The sequence below is a fragment of the Cydia pomonella genome, chromosome 15 (genome assembly GCF_033807575.1).
Source record: "Cydia pomonella isolate Wapato2018A chromosome 15, ilCydPomo1, whole genome shotgun sequence".
NCBI classification, from domain to species: Eukaryota; Metazoa; Arthropoda; class Insecta; order Lepidoptera; family Tortricidae; genus Cydia; species Cydia pomonella.
The window spans coordinates 739,867-761,345 of NC_084717.1; the positions used below are offsets into that span (position 1 = coordinate 739,867).

Here is a 21,479-nt window from a genome sequence, read left to right on the forward strand (position 1 = left end):
TGGAACTTTAGTAATTTTTTGTAATAATGTCCCATAATATTTATTTATACGATAGAAATACAATTATTTTGATCGTAGAGCTGGCAGCTTCCTCGCACAGAGAATAAGTATTGCGATACAACGAGGAAATGCTGCCAGCATCTACGGCACCATGCCGCAGGGGGATAGTTTTTAATTATTTATTTTAAGATTAGTTTTATTTATTTTTAGATTTAGATTTTAAGTTTTATATGTAGTATGTTGTTATTCCCAGATAAAATAATGAAAAATGTATTATTATTATATAAATAGTCTATTGTAATTAGCTTATACTTAAAATATCAGTCACCATGTGCTTTGTGTGGAGCATATCAACTTTAAATAGTGTATTTTAATTATGTTGTTAATCAGTCATTATTTTATTAAATATTTTTCACCACACCAGTTCCTAAAGGCTCTCTTTGTACCTACTTCAAAAGACTAATAAGAAAGTTGCATTTTGTCCACATGTGTGGCAAAGTACCTAATTTGATGCAAATTTTGAGTTGTTTGTGCATGTTCGCTGATAGAATTGACTTTTCACGACACCAGATGTTAAAGGCTCTCTTGATTGTTCAAAAACTGATGAGAAAGTTGCATTTTATCCACATGTGGGGCAAAAATAATCTGATGTAAATTTTGGTTCCTTATGTTAGTTGGTAGAATTGACTTTTAAAAATGATGATTTTTAATGCCTAATAATAATATTTATTAATGTTCATTTGAATTTGATTTGGTTTTATTTTCTTTGGCATTTTACGGTTATTAGTATATTCTTCGCGGTGCTGTGGTGAAAAAAAAAAGTGTTTGAAACCCTGCCAGGGTTAAAGATCTTAGAATCTTTCGCTTTCGCGGGTCTCAATATTAGCACTTTACCACTTTGTAAAACAAATAACTATTTAAGTGGTGTTTTTGAATAATAAATATTCAATAACGTTCATTTGAATTTGAGTTGTAATGTTTTTTACAGTAAAAAGTGAAATTTTTGTTTGCTTGAAAATGTTTTTATCGGGAGCAAAGTTTGTTTAACCCACGCATCCACGCAACGCTCAAGATTCCATCAAATTTCACACATAGACATAGACACCAAATCTCATAGAACAAAACAAGAGTGAGGTAACCTATGCTGGCGCCATCTATCAAATTCTGACAGTTGCCAACCCCACTGGAATTCAACCTTAATATGTATTCAAAATACGCACCGAAGTCACGTTCTTACAAGAAACGCAGCAAGAATCTCATTAGCGGAACACGCCCGATGGAAATTAGCCCGAAACTAATTGCCGTGAATGGATTAACATAAATAAGCTAACATGGCCGATGTTCCGCCATGGTTTTCTTTGTACTGTTGGTATGGGAATAATAAGTTAGGCCTGTATTCAGAAATAGTTTCTGAGTGAAGGACATCCTTTAAGGATGACGATGGCGCTTAGTTTTCTATAGAAATCACCACGTGATAACCGATCAGCCGTCATAGAAGATGACGTGTCGGACGCACCGGCCCGGCCCCGGCCCGGTCTAGCGTGAGTCATCCTTAAGGCCGCTTTTCAGAGTATCCGGTCCGATCGGGGATGTTGGATAGGTACGACTACAAAGAAGTAAAAATGATTATGAATGTATCTCCTTTGATTTCACGGGCCTCTAAATCCCGGTCTTTTGATCGGCTTGCACGGGGATATAGATCCAACACGTAGAGTCCCCTTGGAGAGCTTTAATCTAAATAATAAATAAATATTATAGGACATTGTTCGCGCATCTAGTACTACTAGTGACATCTAGCGGCACTGCGGCGACAATTCCTGTACCGCCCCTCTCCGCGCTCATCTTTCTGGATTCATTCGACTCCATATACGGCACGATAAACACCTTGTTCGTTACATGTAATATTTAAGCGTATATAAAGCCATTTATAGAAATAAACTAAATTTCTACAATATCGAAATAAACGTCTTCATTGAATGGACCCTGGAAAACCACCGAATCCTGCACATAATTTGGTCCTTCGAGCCGGATACTGCAAGAGAAGTCAGCTCGTCAAGAAGACGAAATACCCTTGCGAGATGACACCAGCACCTCAGCAGCGTCTGCAGCAGTGAACGGTCAGGTCTACCAATCCCGTCTATTCCTTTCCTAGTCGAATTGTGTTAAAACCGAGTTTTTTTGTGCATTCCAGTGCCGCTCGTTACGCAAGTCACGCAGCAGCAGTTTGTGATCTACCGTACCCGTTTGGAATTTATGCACGTGAGTAGTTTCAATTTCTCTTAATCTTTCGAAATGGGTGAGGGGGATGAAGCTGGTGCTAAATTGACTATTCCTTCTGGATCAGGCTCACCTAGAAAAAGTCAGGCAACAATTTCAGAGCTCCGCAAACAAAGGGGTAACTTGAAAGGCCGGCTTACGCAATTCAAAAAATTCGTTGATTCTCTTTTATCGGTGACTCCTTCCAAAGTACAAATTGCAGAATTAAAATTACGCATGCAAGCATCTACAGAGACTTTTAAAATTTTTAATGACATTGAAAGCCAAATTGAACTTTGCTCTCCAGAAACAGAAATGTCTGCCAATTCCGAATACGTAGAAACTCTTGAGGACTTATATTTCGGTACTATGGCTAGTGCTAATTGTTTAATCGATGGTGTGGAGACAAATAACGTTAATATCTCAAGTTGTGATCATGCCGTGAACAAACCGTTTTCAAAATTTAAACTACCCGAAATTAAATTGCCCTCATTTGATGGTTCGTATGATCGTTGGCTCGAATTTAAACATTCTTATGAAACCATGATCCATAAACATTCCGATCTCGACGCGATTCAAAAGTTTCATTACCTTCGATCATCACTAAGTGGTAGTGCATTACAAGTAATTAGTGCGTTAGAATTCACGGCTGCCAACTACATTCAAGCATGGGAATTGCTTGAAATTCGCTTTCATAACCCTAGGCTTTTAATACATAATCACATAAAATCCTTGTTCAATATTTCAGCCTTGAAACAAGAATCTTCGACTCAAATACGTAGACTGATAGACACCGTGTTACGTAATTTACGCGCTTTAAAAACGTTAGAGGAACCTACCGACTCGTGGGATACGTTAATTATTCATTTAATTGTGTCAAAACTCGATACGACCACGGAGCGTAAGTGGGAATCTCACATAGGGTCTATCTCGGATAAGTCAATCAATAATGAGTCTAAGAAAGTTAAGCTGGAAGATCTCTTATCGTTTCTCAGAAACCGGGCGGATACGTTAGAAATGATAAACTCTAATCATTCCAAGGCACCGACCGCGGTTAGTACTAAGCCTAACTACACGTCAAGTAAACCTACGCAAGTAGTTAGCTGTGTCTCTGCTAGTGTTAATGCTAATAAATCGAAGCCTTTCAATAATAAACGTTTCCGAAACTGCGCGATGTGTAACGAGAATCATGCACTTTATACGTGTGCTAAGTTTTTAAATTTATCTGTCCAAGATAGGTTAAATTTAATTCAAAATAAAAACCTGTGTAATAACTGTTTACGCGAAGGGCATTCCTTAAATGAATGTATATTCGGTCCGTGTAAACAGTGTCAACAAAAACATAATAGTTTATTGCATATGGATAATACTCGCAATGATAGTGTGTGCGTGAGGCCGTCGAGTGCGCCTGCACACAGCGCGCCGTTATCAGTGCCGAGTACATCTAGCTGCTTTGTATCCACTGACCGCGCGCCTATGGCCGAGTGCGAAGGTGGCGCGGAAAGTACCCGGTTCGTTCCCAGGCGAGGCTTACTTCCTACTGCGTTAATTGAAGTAGCCGATGCGAACAATCAGTTCCATACGTGTCGTGCGTTTTTAGACAATGGGAGTGAACATTGCTTTATAACGGCAGAGTTACGTAATCGATTAAACGTTAAAAAATTACAGTCCACTATTCAGATCTCGGGTGTAGCAGAAATAGTTACACAGACAAATCAGTCATGCGATGTAACTCTACGATCTAAACAATCGGATTATTCTATGTCAATAACGTGCTTTGTCTTGCCGCGCATAACGTCCAGTTTGCCCTCGACTCACATAGACTTAGATAGTATACGTATTCCTGATAACATTCAGTTAGCAGATCCCGATTTTAACGTGCCTTCTGAAATTGATATACTTATCGGTTCAGAAATATTTTGGGACCCCTGGAAAACCACCGAATCCTGCACATAATTTGGTCCTTCGAGCCGGATACTGCAAGAGAAGTCAGCTCGTCAGGAAGACGAAATACCCTTGCGAGATGACACCAGCACCTCAGCAGCGTCTGCAGCAGTGAACGGTCAGGTCTACCAATCCCGTCTATTCCTTTCCTAGTCGAATTGTGTTAAAACCGAGTTTTTTTGTGCATTCCAGTGCCGCTCGTTACGCAAGTCACGCAGCAGCAGTTTGTGATCTACCGTACCCGTTTGGAATTTATGCACGTGAGTAGTTCCAATTTCTCTTAATCTTTCAAAATGGGTGAGGGGGATGAAGCTGGTGCTAAATTGACTATTCCTTCTGGATCAGGGTCACCTAGAAAAAGTCAGGCAACAATTTCAGAGCTCCGCAAACAAAGGGGTAACTTGAAAGGCCGGCTTACGCAATTCAAAAAATTCGTTGATTCTCTTTTATCGGTGACTCCTTCCAAAGTACAAATTGCAGAATTAAAATTACGCATGCAAGCATCTACAGAGACTTTTAAAAATTTTAATGACATTGAAAGCCAAATTGAACTTTGCTCTCCAGGAACAGAAATGTCTGCCAATTCCGAATACGTAGAAACTCTTGAGGACTTATATTTCGGTACTATGGCTAGTGCTAATTGTTTAATCGATGGTGTGGAGACAAATAACGTTAATATCTCAAGTTGTGATCATGCCGTGAACAAACCGTTTTCAAAATTTAAACTACCCGAAATTAAATTGCCCTCATTTGATGGTTCGTATGATCGTTGGCTCGAATTTAAACATTCTTATGAAACCATGATCCATAAACATTCCGATCTCGACGCGATTCAAAAGTTTCATTACCTTCGATCATCACTAAGTGGTAGTGCATTACAAGTAATTAGTGCGTTAGAATTCACGGCTGCCAACTACATTCAAGCATGGGAATTGCTTGAAATTCGCTTTCATAACCCTAGGCTTTTAGTACATAATCACATAAAATCCTTGTTCAATATTTCAGCCTTGAAACAAGAATCTTCGACTCAAATACGTAGACTGATAGACACCGTGTTACGTAATTTACGCGCTTTAAAAACGTTAGAGGAACCTACCGACTCGTGGGATACGTTAATTATTCATTTAATTGTGTCAAAACTCGATACGACCACGGAGCGTAAGTGGGAATCTCACATAGGGTCTATCTCGGATAAGTCAATCAATAATGAGTCTAAGAAAGTTAAGCTGGAAGATCTCTTATCGTTTCTCAGAAACCGGGCGGATACGTTAGAAATGATAAACTCTAATCATTCCAAGGCACCGACCGCGGTTAGTACTAAGCCTAATTACACGTCAAATAAACCTACGCAAGTAGTTAGCTGTGTCTCTGCTAGTGTTAATGCTAATAAATCGAAGCCTTTCAATAATAAACGTTTCCGAAACTGCGCGATGTGTAACGAGAATCATGCACTTTATACGTGTGCTAAGTTTTTAAATTTATCTGTCCAAGATAGGTTAAACTTAATTCAAAATAAAAACCTGTGTAATAACTGTTTACGCGAAGGGCATTCCTTAAATGAATGTATATTCGGTCCGTGTAAACAGTGTCAACAAAAACATAATAGTTTATTGCATATGGATAATACTCGCAATGATAGTGTGTGCGTGTAGACCAATAGTGGGACCGGATTTTTGCCCTATAAGTTTCGATAATTCTAAAGAGTGAAAAGTGATGTTTATCTGGTATGGGACATATTTTTAAGCATATTTGTAATATATGAAGAAAATTTAGAACGAGCGTTAGATATAAATAAGGTATTTATGTATTTTTATTGATGAATTTTGAATATTGAATTAAAGTACAAAATTTAAGCATCGTCTTTTATAATATGTATGAGGCTTTATGCTATCAATTTTTTAGAAAAAAAATCAACGTGCTACTTTGTCAAACTCAAATTAGCTTATTATTTTGTCACTATTGAATTAAAGTTTGAAAAATCCACAATATCATATCTAAATTCTTAAGTTAATAGGCAAGGCAAAAAATTAGAAGAATAGGATATGTGCTTTACAATTAATATGCGTTTTTTGTCCTGTAAGATCTAATATTGAATTAAAGTCCGTAGAGATAAGTCTATTACTATAAAATAATATATGCAGCCATTTTATGGAAAGTTAGAAATATCTGTGTGTAGCTTGCATTGTAATAGTAAAATCAACTTAAAAAGGCGCGAAATTCATAACCACGCCGCGCTGGTCCGTCAACATGTCGGCTCGGCGCGCGGGAGCCTATCGTAGCCGACCTAGTGAGCGATAGATACCTCGCCCCGCCCGCGCCCCCCGCTCAGCTTCGCAAGCGCTGTTTGTCTTTTCTTTCAAATCATTCATTTGTTTGTTTATCGTGCACATAAATTAGATGCGGACATTACATGAATTTAATTATAGAATAAAAGTTATTATGACTTCAAAATGAGTGAAAAATGTTTGATATGTGTACTGTACTGACTTAGTAACAGAGAAAAAACGAGGAATTGAGCAGCTAATAACTGCGAGCAAATACTTAATCTTTCTTGGTGATGGGAAAGTTAAATATTTCTACGGGAAGGAGGAACTACGTTTCCTTAAAAAGTGTAGATTATACATTGAGTCGAAGGCTATACCGGCGTACAAAAGACTAATGGAGGTGGCATCAGAGGGCTTACCGCGAACCACGTTCGACGTGTTGCCTCCCTGTCATACTTACGTACGAATTTACAAGTGCGACAGAGAGGTAACACGTCGAACGTGGTTCGCGATAGGCCCTCAAATGTACAGCCAAGTGACGATGATGAAAATTACATTTTCAAAACTTTAGTCTTTTGTTACCATTGTGTTAGCCGCCTGTACTTACTTTCAACATATATTAGTAGTTTATGTTACTGCTACATAATAAAAGGCATTAAAATACACGAGTGGGCTTAGGAAACGAACGAAGTGAGTTTCTTAAAAAGATCACACGAGTGTTTTAATGCCTAATTATCTTATACCTTTAAACGAGCAATTCTTGTATATATGTATTTCCGGGATCTCGGAAACGGCTCTAACGATTTTGCTGAAATTTGGTATATGGGGGTTTTTGGGGGTAAACAATCGATCTAGATTAGTCTTATGTTTGGGAAAACGCGTGTTTTCGAGTTTTCATGCGTTTTTCTTTCGACGCAGAATATGGTCGCTAATTTCGTTTTGCCGGCCACTGTCCGTCTGGTCCAGCGGGTTAAGACGCGGACTGCTAAACGAGTGTTACGGGTTCGAATCTCGCCTGGTGACTAACTTTTGTTTTTTTTTTTATGTGTTCAATTTTATATATAATTTTTTAATATTTATTGTTTTAGACAAGTTTAATTTAGTAAAAGAATGTAGTTAAGATTATCACCTATACACCACCATATTACAATAAATAGTTAGTTATAACCGAGCAAAGCTCGGTCGCCCAGGTACTGTATAGTTATTGCAGGTAGTTCGCAATCACATTTTTAGCACAGGCATAATAAGAGAGGTATGGGCATTGTAAATGTCATCTGGCTCTGTGTGGTAGGGCACAGCACAGCGGATGTCATTCCAGATCTAGAGCAGAGCCCAACTGGGGAAGTACCTCCACCTTACAGAAAATCGCAGCCAAATAACACTAGACCCTACTCATAGTGTTGTGTTCCTGCCGGTGAGTAAGGTTGCCAGAGCTCAACGAGGGGTGGGAGGGTGTTAGGGTCGGCAACGCGCATGTAACTCCTCTGGAGTTGCAGGCGTACATAGGCTACGGATACTGCTTACCATCAGGCAGGCCGTATGCTTGTTTGCCACCGACGTAGTATAAAAAAAAATAAAAAAAACACAATTAAAATATTTCATACGACATGTCAATGTGCTAATTATTTTACTCAGTGTAAACAAAAATATATCATAATTGTGATATCAATTTTCAAATTCAAAATGGCGGACATGTTTTATAACTTATTTTAAGAAATTATGAGTAGTTTAAGACTTTAAAAAGCAAGAAATTGTTTCTTGCTTCTGTTTGTATATGTATCATGTAGTATTTGATGTTTTCATTATTTTTGAAAGTCCTCAGGGTGCCGATTACGAAAATGACATCCATTATGGAACCCAAGATGGCGGACTTTCATTTTTTCTTAAAAATCGATATGGTTGTCATCTCCGAGGTTCTTCGAGGTTCCGATTACGAAAATGACGTCCATTTTGCAATCCAAGATGGCGAACATTATTTTTTCTTAAAAATCGATATGGGTGTCATCTCCGAGGTTCCTCGGGGATCCGATTATGAAAATGACGTTCATTTTGAAATCCAAGATGGCGGAAATTATTTTTTCTTAAGTCGATATGGGTGTCATATCCGAGGTTCCTCGGGATTCCGATTACGAAAATGACGTCTATTTTGAAATCCAAGATGGCGGACATTAATTTTTCTTAAAAATCGATATGGGTGTCATCTCCGAGGTTCCTCGGGGTTCCGATTACGAAAATGACGTTCATTTTGAAATCCAAGATGGCGGACATTAATTTTTCTTAAAAATCGATATGGTTGTCATCTCCGAGGTTCCTCGGGGATCCGATTACGAAAATGACGTTCATTTTGAAATCCAAGATGGCGGAAATTATTTTTTCTTAAAAGTCGATATGGGTGTCATATCCGAGGTTCCTCGGGATTCCGATTACGAAAATGACGTCTATTTTGAAATCCAAGATGGCGGACATTAATTTTTCTTAAAAATCGATATGGGTGTCATCTCCGAGGTTCCTCGGGGTTCCAATTACAAAAATGACGTCAATTTTGGCGGTTCTTGTTGGTGCAGATTTCAAAAATAGAGACCATTTTAGAATTAAAGGTGGTTGATATCACGGCTACACACATTGACACCCATTTCAAAAAGTAGCGTCCGCCATATTTATTTTCAAAATAGATGCCATTTTTGAAATCCACACCCCTAAAAACCCAGAAAACAACACCCATGACGACTTTTTCAAAAAAGTGACGTCCGCCATCTTTATTTCCAAAATGGACGTCATTTGTAAAATTAGTACACATACATCATACAACATGAAAACTAAAAACATTTCCATCCTCTTTTGGGCAGCCGTGTAAGTCTGTGATAACCCTAGGTAGGTACGGAGACCTTGAGCGGTGTCGGCATTTACGCAAACATCAAAGGCGTCGGCCCACTGTTACTTTTTACACTGTGCTTTTACTGTGTAAACGAAAACGTCACATGATATATCAAAAGAAAAGTTATTTTATCTTATACCTTTAAACGAGCAATTCTTGTATATATATATATTTTTCTGTGATCTCGGAAACGGCTTTAACGATTTCGCTGAAATTTGGTATATAGGGGTTTTTGGGGGTATACAATCTATCTAGATTAGTCTTATGTTTGGGAAAACGCGTGTTTTCGAGTTTTCATGCGTTTTTCTTTCGGCGCAGAATATGGTGACTAATTTCGTGTTGCCGGCCACTGTCCGTCTGGTCCAGTGGGTTAAGATGCGGACTGCTAAACGAGTGTTACGGGTTCGAATCTCGCCCGGTGACTAACTTTTGTTTTTTTTTTTATATGTTCAAGTTTATATATAATTTTTTAATTTTTATTGTTTTACACAAGTTTAATTTAGTAAAAAAAAATGACCTATGTAATAAGAGAAATCGACAATAGATGGCGTTACTCTGTGACAAGTGCTGTAAGGTTAAAATCGATTGTAAATAATAATAATTGTCAGTTCACATTTTACTTTTTAAGTTTATGTAGATTATCACCACCATATTACAATAAATAGTTATAACCGAGCAAAGCTCGGTCGCCCAGGTACTATAAATTACTAACTGTACTAGGTTGCCTTTTTAACAAGTTGGTCCAGTCCATGGTTCCCTACATTTTATATAAAAATCGGTTAATCTAGGCGACCATTAACTGGACCAACTTTTTTAATACGGCAACTTTCAAATAAGCTTTCATTTGATATATCATACGATGAAATAACAAACAAAAAGACTATCCGTACGCAATCTTACAAGGCAACCTAATTGAAATGTATCACTGTGAATTTTGTCTTACATTTATTTCTTATCAGAAATAAATAACATGAGGGTGCATATACCTTATAACGTATCTCTATATAACTATCGGTTATCAATATTAGCATTAGCGGTTAACAACAACATTCCCCTTAAAACAAATAACTATCGCGAGGAAAATACCAAGTCCAAACATCTGAAAAAAATCGGGAAAGAAAAGCTGCAACTGGCTTTTAAAATGGTACAAGGAAGGGTGGTCATCTGTATGAGAATGTGTTTTTTTTGTCTCTATTTGACCCAATGGTTGACTGGTAGAGAATGCCTTTTGGCATTAAGTCCGCCATTTGTGTTTTTTTTTGTTTGTGCAATAAAGTTTAAATAAATAAATAATATTCATGTAACGCGATAACGAATTCTACGTGAACGAAACCGCGGGAATGCCTATTATAGTAACAACAAAATAACAATTTTCTATTGCTATTAATTTAAAACACGCTTTAGGAATTTTTTTGATGGACCGTAGACGCAGTCAAGGGCACCCCGCTCCCCACTACCGTTGTTCGCTGCCTCCTGCCACGGCGCGCGGCGCGCGCAAACTTGCCGCGCGTTTGAAACGTAACGTATTTATATAAGCAAGGAATGCATACATATCAGTAATGAGTGTCGCCGTGATTTTATATTTCTTAATTTTTGTTTAGTAACTGAGATCATTGTTGATGATCGATTATTATTAACTCTACAAACTTTAATTCAATATCAGCTATACTGCTTAACCTGAAATCAATATCTAGACAAGCACATTGTCTACATGTCTAACTTTTTACTAGAATACTAAGTTGATCAATAATATCGTAATTTTGCAATATCAGCAACTCTAATTCTATATTTACAAAATAACTCGTGTTTTTACGTTTACCAGAAAGCAGCTGTTCCAGATTTCTAAAAACTGAAAATTGTACATAAATTGAAGTGTTATTCGATATGCTAAAGTTTTCTGTAACTTTAATTCTATATTTACTTAGTTATTAGCAAAAATTAAAATATTTAAATATAACCGAAAGCTCAACCTTAAAATTTCTAACTTTTTACCAAAGTATTATTTAACATACTCCCAATGACATATCAAAAAAGAAAAAACTTTAATATTATCGAAACCCATTTTTGTTCAACCGCTGGTCTAGTGAGGCCGTCGAGTGCGCCTGCACACAGCGCGCCGTTATCAGTGCCGAGTACATCTAGCTGCTTTGTATCCGCTGACCGCGCGCCTATAGCCGAGTGCGAAGGTGGCGCGGAAAGTACCCGGTTCGTTCCCAGGCGAGGCTTACTTCCTACTGCGTTAATTGAAGTAGCCGATGCGAACAATCAATTCCATACGTGTCGTGCGTTTTTAGACAATGGGAGTGAACATTGCTTTATAACGGAAGAGTTACGTAATCGATTAAACGTTAAAAATTTACAGTCCACTATTCAGATCTCGGGTGTAGCAGAAATAGTTACACAGACAAATCAGTCATGCGATGTAACTATACGATCTAAACAATCAGATTATTCTATGTCAATAACGTGCTTTGTCTTGCCGCGCATAACGTCCAGTTTGCCCTCGACTCACATAGACTTAGATAGTATACGTATTCCTGATAACATTCAGTTAGCAGATCCCGATTTTAACGTGCCTTCTGAAATCGATATACTTATCGGTTCAGAAATATTTTGGGACCTTTTAGACGGTGAAAAGATTCGATTACCAACAGGGCCGTACTTAATAAATTCGAAATTAGGCTGGTTGGTATCTGGTCCAATTAATACACGGAACTTGCGCATTAATAATCAAGTCCATTGTTATTTTACTCAATCGATTGACTCTCAACTTAGAAAGTTTTGGGAGATCGAGGATATCCCTCAGGTAGATAGTATTCTTACAGCTGACGAGCAGAAATGTGAGGATATTTTTACCGATACGACTAAACGTGAAGAGGACGGTCGGTTCTCCGTCCGAATGCCGCTAAGAGAATCAGCTGATACGTTGGGCGATTCTTATACGTTAGCGAAAAATCGATTTTTATCCTTAGAACGTAAATTAGAGCGTTTGCCGGAATATAAACGTTTATATTGTGATTTCATGCGGGAATACGAAAAGATGGGTCACATGACTCGTGTTACCGACTATGGTACTCCGAATTACTTCCATCCTCATCATGGAATATTTAGGGAGGGGAGCACCACCACTAAATTGCGCGTTGTATATAGTGGCGCTGCTCCCACCACCACGAATAAATCGTTGAATAGCATTCAGCTGCCGGGTCCAGCACTTCAAAACGATATATTTGCTATTTTGCTACGTTTCCGTCAATACAAGTACGTTGCTTGTGCTGATGTGGAGAAAATGTTTCGGCAGGTTTTGATCCAACCAGATCAGAGATCCTTGCAAATGATCCTCTGGCGTGAAAACCCTACTGATCCATTACACGTTTATGAACTCAATACGGTTACATATGGGCAAACTAGTGCGCCATATTTAAGTCAACGTTGTATACGACAGTTAGCGTTGGAGTGTGGTGATGACGTCATCGCGCGCGTTATCAACCAAGATATATTCGTAGACGATTTAATTACGGGAGATGATAATTTCCAAAACTTACTTGACATATGTCAAAAAACGTATGACGTTTTGCAATCAGGATGCTTTCCTTTACGTAAATGGACCTTTAATTGTGACGTTACACAAGAAGAGTCCAAGGAACATTTTGTTGGTGAGCACACCCAGAACAAAACGCTCGGAGTAGGTTGGGACAATAAACGCGATGAATTGTATTACACTACAAAAATCGATCCTTTGCCTAATTCGTCGTACTTAAATAAACGAATGATGTTATCGATTATTTCACAGATTTACGATCCGTTAGGTCTTCTTTCTCCTGCGGTGATAATTTCCAAAATTTTGCTTCAAAAATTATGGTTAAGTCGTATCGATTGGGACACTCCGGTTCCAGAAGACATTAAATCGATGTGGAATAATTTCATAAATACATTAAGCCGTTTAAACGATTTACGGATTCCGCGTCATGTAAGGGGTGTACACACTGGACATACGGAATTGCATATTTTTTCTGATGCATCGTTGCATGCTTACGGCGCGTGCGCTTATATTCGGACATATGATGAAGGGTCAGATGTAACTGTCAGACTATTGTGTGCTAAAAGTAAAGTCTCACCCCTGAAGTCTCTGACTATCCCGAAACTTGAACTTTCAGGCGCACTCGTTGCTGCTAAGCTTTATAAGAAAATAACTGATTCCTTAAGGTTAGTGTTTAATAAAGTTTACTTCTGGTGTGACTCGACTATAGTAATTTCGTGGCTAGGTATGTCTCCGCATCTATTGAAGCCTTTCGTTCAAAATCGGGTTACACAAATAAACGAACTTACCGGTAATGCTACATGGTTTCATGTGAGAAGCGAAGACAACCCTAGTGATTTATTGTTTAGAGGCGTTACTTTAGATAATTTAATTGATTGTAATTTATGGTGGTTCGGACCATCATTCTTGCATGACCCGAAATCGGATTTTATTAGTGACAATACGAGTAAAATTACGGCAATCGAAGATTTACCCGAGTTACGATCGACCGCGGTAAGTTTAGTTTGCAATCAGCAAGATGAACTATTTAATTTCGATAGATGTTCATCTTACATTAAATTAATTAGGATCGGCGCGTATGTACTCCGCTTTATATTAAACTCACGCACTAACTCTGAGCGTAAACAACTCCGCCAAACCGGTTCATTATCGGTGGACGAGTTGGATGCATCACGTCGTATGCTAGTTAGATTCGCACAAATGCAATCATTTCCGGACGTCTACGATAGTTTACTTAAAAATAAACCGATTAAGACGAATTGTAAACAATATAATCGTATATCCGGTCTTAACGTGTTTTTAGACGATCGTAATAAGTTTAAAGTGATTAGAGTCGGTGGTAGATTGTGTAATTCTACAAGTTTCGATTACAACAAAAAACATCCCGTGTTATTGTGCAGTAAACATAAGTTAACGGTGTTGTTATTCAAAGATGAACACAAGCGGCTGCTACATGCCGGACCGCAGCTACTCTTATCTACTTTGCGTGAATGTTGGTGGCCTTTAGGTGCGCGAAATTTGGCAAGGAAAATAGTGCGAGAATGCGTTACCTGTATTCGAATGAAAGGTAAAGTACTTAGTCCTATCATGGGTAATGTTATTTTGGATCGTTTAGAGCCTGGTTTCCCGTTCATTCGTACAGCCGTTGATTACGGCGGGCCAATTTTCATACTTAATCGAAAGGGGAGAGGAGCTCAGCTTATTAAATCGTATATTTGTTTGTTCATATGTATGGTCACACGAGCCATTCATTTGGAACTTGTTACGAGTCTCTCCACTGATGATTATTTATTAGCGCTTAAACGTTTTATTAGTAGACGAGGAAAGCCTCATATAATTTATTCAGATAATGGAAAATGTTTTGTTGGAGCCGAAAAGGAATTTCCCACATTTCTAAAAAATAGTTCGAAGGAAATAGTCGATTTTGCTGCCAATGATGGCATTAAATTCAGTTTCATTCCTCCTTATTCTCCCCATTTTGGCGGATTGTGGGAGGCTGGAATAAAAGCGTGCAAATTTCATTTAAAACGGGTAGTAGGTAATGCTAGGTTAACTTACCAGGAATTCAGCTCGGTTTTGACACAGGCCGAAGCCATCCTGAATTCCCGGCCCATGTCACCTATGTCCACAGATCCTACTGATCTATCCCCGCTCACGCCTGCCCACTTCCTAATTGGTCGGCCGTTGACCTGCCCTGCGAGCGAGGACCTTACGGATGTGCAGCCTTCCCGCCTGTCTCGCTACGCCAGGATCGAAGCCCTACGTCAACACTTCTGGCGTCGTTGGGCCAAGGAGTACGTTGCAGAGCTCCAGCGACGAACCAAATGGAAGACAAAGAAGGACGACATATCGTTAAACAGTCTCGTTTTAATCAAAGACGATAACCTGCCTCCTCTCAATTGGCGGCTAGGCCGAGTCACGCGCCTATACCCTGGGAGCGATGGCGTAAACCGTGTCGCCGACATCCTCACGGCGACAGGAACAATTCGACGCAGCTTTTCAAAGATCTGCCCGCTACTACCAGAGCCGGCAGACCACGACGTATGATGACTACTTTGGGAGTTGGTGCTCCCAAGGCCGGGGGCATGTTCGCGCATCTAGTACTACTAGTGACATCTAGCGGCACTGCGGCGACAATTCCTGTACCGCCCCTCTCCGCGCTCATCTTTCTGGATTCATTCGACTCCATATACGGCACGATAAACACCTTGTTCGTTACATGTAATATTTAAGCGTATATAAAGCCATTTATAGAAATAAACTAAATTTCTACAATATCGAAATAAACGTCTTCATTGAATGGACCCTGGAAAACCACCGAATCCTGCACAGACATTTTTACACAAATTGAGCAGTAAGCTCAATAAGGCTTGTGTTGAGGGTACTTAGACAACGATATATATAATATATATACTTAAATACATAGAAAACACCCATGACTCAGGAGCAAATATCCATGCTCATCACACGAATAAATGCCCTTACCAGGATTTGAACCCGGGACCACCGGCTTCGTAGGCAGGGTCACTACCCACTAGGCCAAACCGGTCGTCGCCCGGACAATCTCATATAGAACATCTTCTGGAACCCATTCACAGGCCCAACAATAGACACCCACGAACCGGTCGCAGCAGGCATTGGGACTATTGTAAAAAAAGTGAACAGTATAATGGTCTATGGATTGAAGTTTGGGTGGAAAATGAGACGGGGTTATTGCAAAGACGTCCGGACACCTGCCATAACAATGTTTTCACTAGTTATCGAAGCAGGCGGTGACTCGCCGCCCGCTATATGGACTCCTGAAACTGCCGTCATAAAGACGATCAGGAGGAGCAACACCGGTGTGAGCGGCTCAGGGGTGTCGAGAGATGCACACCGCTTTCTACCCAGTGGCTGATAACAGCCACTGTGCACTGTGCCAACTCGCGTGTTATGCAAATGTTCACTTCTACCCCTGGAGCATTTAGCTCTAAAGACTCCTTTCTGGACGGCCAATGAAGGCAAGCCAGAGCTGAGAGTCCTGCGGGTCCCCTTGGGGTCCACTCCAACCGACGAAGACACGCCGGAGATGGAGACCCGGCCGACTCTCGGAAGCACTCGGGTCTGTGGGGTCATTATTCCCCAACAGCTCGCCACAAGCTGCCCTGCGGATAATAATAATAATTATTATTATCTTATACATTTAACTATTGTTTGTTGTTCAAATAAAGAAAGCGTTACTCCAAAAATAAAAGGGATGGTGTCTTAGGGTATGTTCTATCGGCTGTTTTTCTCTAAAGGACAGCGTGAAAACGCTTTACGTTGGTAAGCCATTGACATATATCTAAGGAAGGGCCTTACGGGCACTAAGAACGGTGCTAATTCAGTGGTTTTACTCCCGAAATCCAGCCAATCGTGCAGTCTAACGCAACTAGTTGCAACCAATCGCGCGCGTGATGCGAACTTGTCAACCAATCGCGTATTGTGGCGTTAGGCTGCACGATTGGCGTGAATTCGTGTGGGTGACACCGCTGTACTGGCCCCATTCTTATTGCCCGTAAGGCTCCTCCTTAGATATGCCAATGTGGTAAGCGTGATTTCCGGTGAAATATCCGGTTCAAAATTGTCAAAAAACTTTAAAATTGAAACTTGCTACGAGATTATTGATAACTAAATAATAATGAGTAAAAATCGTAAAAGTTTAAATCACCTACAAGATTCTCCGTGCTTAGTGTCCTTACTTTAGCAGTGAATATCAGTGTTGGCCGAAACATTAATGTAATTGACTCTTAACCATTACAGATTGAACCGTAAACTGTAACCGTCCTTTACGTCAGGCCCGGTGCACGTTGGCCGAACGTCAATTGAAATTAACGTTCGGCCAACACTGGTGAATATCCTATACTTGAAGCACCACCTATTGGCCGACAACCGCAACTTCCAATTGGTGCTCGACGTGCCGAGTGGAGTGATTTAATTTCAAAATGGCGAGGATTAGCGATAATTAACTTCGGATTCACGGAAAATTACAATGTGGTGTGGCTGATTGAAATTATCGTGGTACACATTGTATGCTTATTCAAATAATCCGTTTGGATTATATCATGGATTTTCAATATTAATAAAATACCTACAGACGACAGAGAGGCTTGCCCCACACAAAAATGACACTTTCTATACCAGTACCCCTAGTGTAAATAAATTCGATTTCGAAACGTGACGTACGCGTTTGCGTTTAGTCTCATTTTGTATTGGATTTAGAAAGAGCACGCCAAGCGGGACGTTTTGGAAACTCAAAATCCTATACAAAATGAGACTTAACGCAAACGCGTTCGTCACGTTATGATGTCGATCAAATTTACACTAGGGGTACAGGTGTTTCCTGTAACATGAGCAATAAATTATAATTTTTAATTGTAAAAGTTATATCGTTTGAGGAGTACAATATATAAACTGAAATAAATGTCATTCATATACCAAGAAAGTTTTTTTTTTCTTGGTATATGACATTGATTTCAGTTTATAATTTATACAGTAGTGTTTCTGTTTGAAATAAAATCAAATTAAAATATTTTCTAAAAATAATTTAATTTGTTTTAATACTTCTAATAGCATAGTACAATATGTAGTTTAATTATATGCCCGCGTTTAGTACAGGAAACAACCGGTAGAGTAAAATTTATTTAGTGTTTGACGAGCTTATTCTGATATTCATATTATTAAGTTACACATAAATGTGTCGTTTTCAAGCAAAAAGTCCCACTTTATCGCTTGCCATAAGGATGCTTTGACTGCTTATTCGTATCAAGATACAAGCAAATCTCGTCCTTAAGGTAAGCGACAAAGTGGGACCTTTGATACAAATAACATGATTCAAATATCTTTCTGATGTCAGTGTTTGTTCGAATTGGCTGTTTGACTAATAAATATGGTGGTTTGCATTCAAGTTACTTTATCTAAACCTAAAACCACATTTTTTAAAGTTTATATAAAAATGAATTATACGAACCAACTTTAAGGTCGCTTTTAGCATGGTTAGAAGTAGTTAGGCTTATTTATCGTTTAATCAAAAGGCAGCTGTCGCTTGCAGCAAAATGCATTGCGCTTGCTAGGGTGGGGTCGCTTGCTCGATATTTAATTATAAAAACGTGTATATTTTCCTAGCCTAGTCCTAGCCACAATGCTCTTTTAGACTTGGTTCGCCGCTACAACTTTAAATGATGCTATGGCTAAATTTTTATATTCTATTTTTATTTCATATCTTGCAAACCTCATAAAAGTATTGTTTGGTGAACTGGCATCGACTACATTTCTGTAGTTGCCGTTACACGATTAGTTAACTTTTGTAGCACAGAAAATCGTATCAAAGATATCCCTTTTTAAACTAACATTTTCATTATACAGGCAAATGGGATCAATTCAGACCTCAATGTTTTCCATGTAGAGTAATAGCATATTAATAAAAACACAATAACATATCTTTACAATTCGAACACCGTAGTTACCTTAATTACCTATTTTACGAAAACACATATTTTAAAGGTGCGACCAGACCGCAGCTTAAAAAACGGTCACGATACGGAATCGCAGTGACGTGGACGTGTCGAATGCGTACCGTTTTTGACGCATGCTCCCCACACCGCTGCTTAAAAAAACGGTGACGGTACGGAATAGCACTTAGCACTTCACGAAAATCTTTTTTGTTCGCAAATCTTTGCGTCTTTTACGTCACCCGTGTGGTGTCTGCCATAAGATTTCCGTGTAATAGTTTTTTGCGATTTTTACTCAGATCAATTTACGGTGCGTCAGCGTAATTTAAGCAGCGGTGTGGGGAGCATGCGTCAAAAACGGTACGCATACGACTGACCGCACTGCGATTCCGTATCGTGACCGTTTTTTAAGCTGCGGTCTGGTCGCACCTTAATTCTCTCATCCACGTTGTCTAAAAGTGGCCCACCCTAGTTCCTACCTCATGCAAGTTTACGCCTTGTATATTTGGCAGGCTTCACTAATAACTTATGCGGCATAAGTTATGCCGAATGCTGCTAATAATAGATTTATGTTTGCAACAGTATTTGTATTTGCTTTTTGGCCCGGTTCGAGCATAGTGAATATTTTAAGTGTAGGCACGTGTAGGTAAAATGTTTTAAAACATACGTTTTCTAGTTTGTTTAACAGGTTTGGCCGGTCAAACAGTAAACCCATCTACCGAAGTCTTCATCTTTAGGGCTGTCACATGCTTGTAGCCGATCCTTACCTTAATTATATCCAAGAATACCACCCCTTAAAAAAATAGTAGCAGCGATTGTTAACTCTTTTCCAGGCATACTGCGATGTATACACCACCACACCACACCATACCACATACGCCACAAGCGACCACATACGCGCCAATAGAATTTCAACTTTAGTATTCGGATTTAAGGTTCAAATTAGATTGCCCTTTCGGAAAATGAGACTTTCCTTCAAATTAATCATCAAGGCTGGATTAATTGGAATATATTTGTTTTTTTTTTGGGAAATCCTTGCAGATTAGTGCGGCCTGGAAAATGGTTAATAAATATACGGCCCGATTCGAACTTTCAGATACATCAAATATTAGGTCTCGATACGATATGGATCGGAAGTTTTTACAAAAAAAAACGTCACTTTTGCTAAAGGCGAATTTAAAAATGTTGTGGCTTTCGGATGGAACTTAATCAAAAGGATGTGTGCGGTTAGGTAGTTTTGTATATAGGTATATATTGACCCATGACTGATGAATAAATGCCCTTACCAGGATTTGAACCCGGGACCATATCGGCTTCATAAGCTGGGTCACTACCCACGAGGCCAGACCGGTCGTCAATTCAAATGTGCTTGTTGTTTTTCTATTTGAATAAAAAATAATTTGAACAGAATTTATTTGAATTGAACCAGCCTCGTATTATTATATCCATGGGCGACTGTGACCACTTTCCATCAGACGGCTCAACTGCTCGTTTTCTACCTATAAAATAAAAATACTGAAACCTTCGTTTTGTAATGAAGACTAAAAAGTGGTAACGATTCTGATTAAGAAAAATTCAAATAATTGTCCTTTATTTAATTAAGTACTTTTTTTTAATATAGGTATCGGCTGATTCAGAAAGATATATGTTAAGGGTTCGAAATGTCGGGATGTAGTTATTTTAATTTGATTATACCTACGCGTTATAATCCGATTACTTAAGTTTTATTTCACGAGTAACTATCGCGTTAACCGAAGATAATTATAATTATTTTGTTTATGTGAATTGTGCGGTTGGCTTTCGAAGTACATAATCATTTATATCTGTTAGAGCGCGGTCCCTAGTGAAATCCTCCCAAACATCATCGAAATAACTACTTGCATATTTTTAAACCTTATTGAAAAGACTTAAGGTCCAAAATGGTCAGTAGGTAATATAAGAACAATAGAACGCAGCGAAGCATGAACGAAACAGTAATGTTGATGGATTTCCATGGAATTGAATAATCTCTGCACCGCAGGCTCAACGATATGGAATTAGGACGAGGATATCCGATTACGGGTAATAATTACCAATTAATGTGTAATTAATAAATAATTATCGCTTTTATAATATCTAACGTACGGTCGCGGAAATTTATTCTTATATCTTATATCGTTGACGATACGAAATCAGGACGAGAATATCCGATTACGGGTAATAATTACCAGTTAATGTGTAATTAATAAATAATTATCACTTTTATAATACCTAACGTACGGTCGCGGAAATTGATTCTTTAGCAACTTGCGGTTCATGTAAATTTGGCTGTACATAGTTATGGTAAGAGCTGTCCATTGTAACGTGACACGTTAACTGCTAAAGAATCAATTTCCTCGACTGTACATTGTTCTACTTTGTTTACTAGTGGTTCTGTGAGATTTAGACCTCGCGAGCAAAGCTTAAAATGTTGGCTCCGCCATTTTGAAAATATTCCAAAAAACTGTATGGACGAACAAAATATATTTGTTTATGTAAATAGATAAATACATAGTATTCGAATCTATATAAGTATGTACATTGTACATCGTCGCCTAGTACCCATAGAACAAGCTTTGCTTAGGTTTGGGGCTAGGTCGATATGGGTAAGATTG

General features: G+C 38.8%; 1 protein-coding gene across 2 annotated transcripts; it reads left to right on the forward strand.

The window, feature by feature from the left end:
- Positions 1 to 4,188: 4,188 nt before the first annotated feature.
- Positions 4,189 to 15,643, forward strand: LOC133525498 (uncharacterized). Of its 2 annotated transcripts, XM_061861759.1 has the most exons (3): positions 4,189 to 5,842; positions 11,428 to 14,444; positions 15,009 to 15,643. In XM_061861759.1, exons 1-3 carry the CDS (start codon positions 4,494 to 4,496, stop codon positions 15,422 to 15,424), a joined length of 4,782 nt encoding a protein of 1,593 aa, XP_061717743.1. In that variant the 5' UTR covers positions 4,189 to 4,493; the 3' UTR covers positions 15,425 to 15,643. The 2 variants fall into 2 exon arrangements, with proteins under 2 accessions (XP_061717743.1, XP_061717742.1); XM_061861758.1 differs by having other exon boundaries at positions 4,191 to 5,842; positions 11,428 to 15,643.
- The last annotated feature ends 5,836 nt before the right edge of the window (positions 15,644 to 21,479 follow it).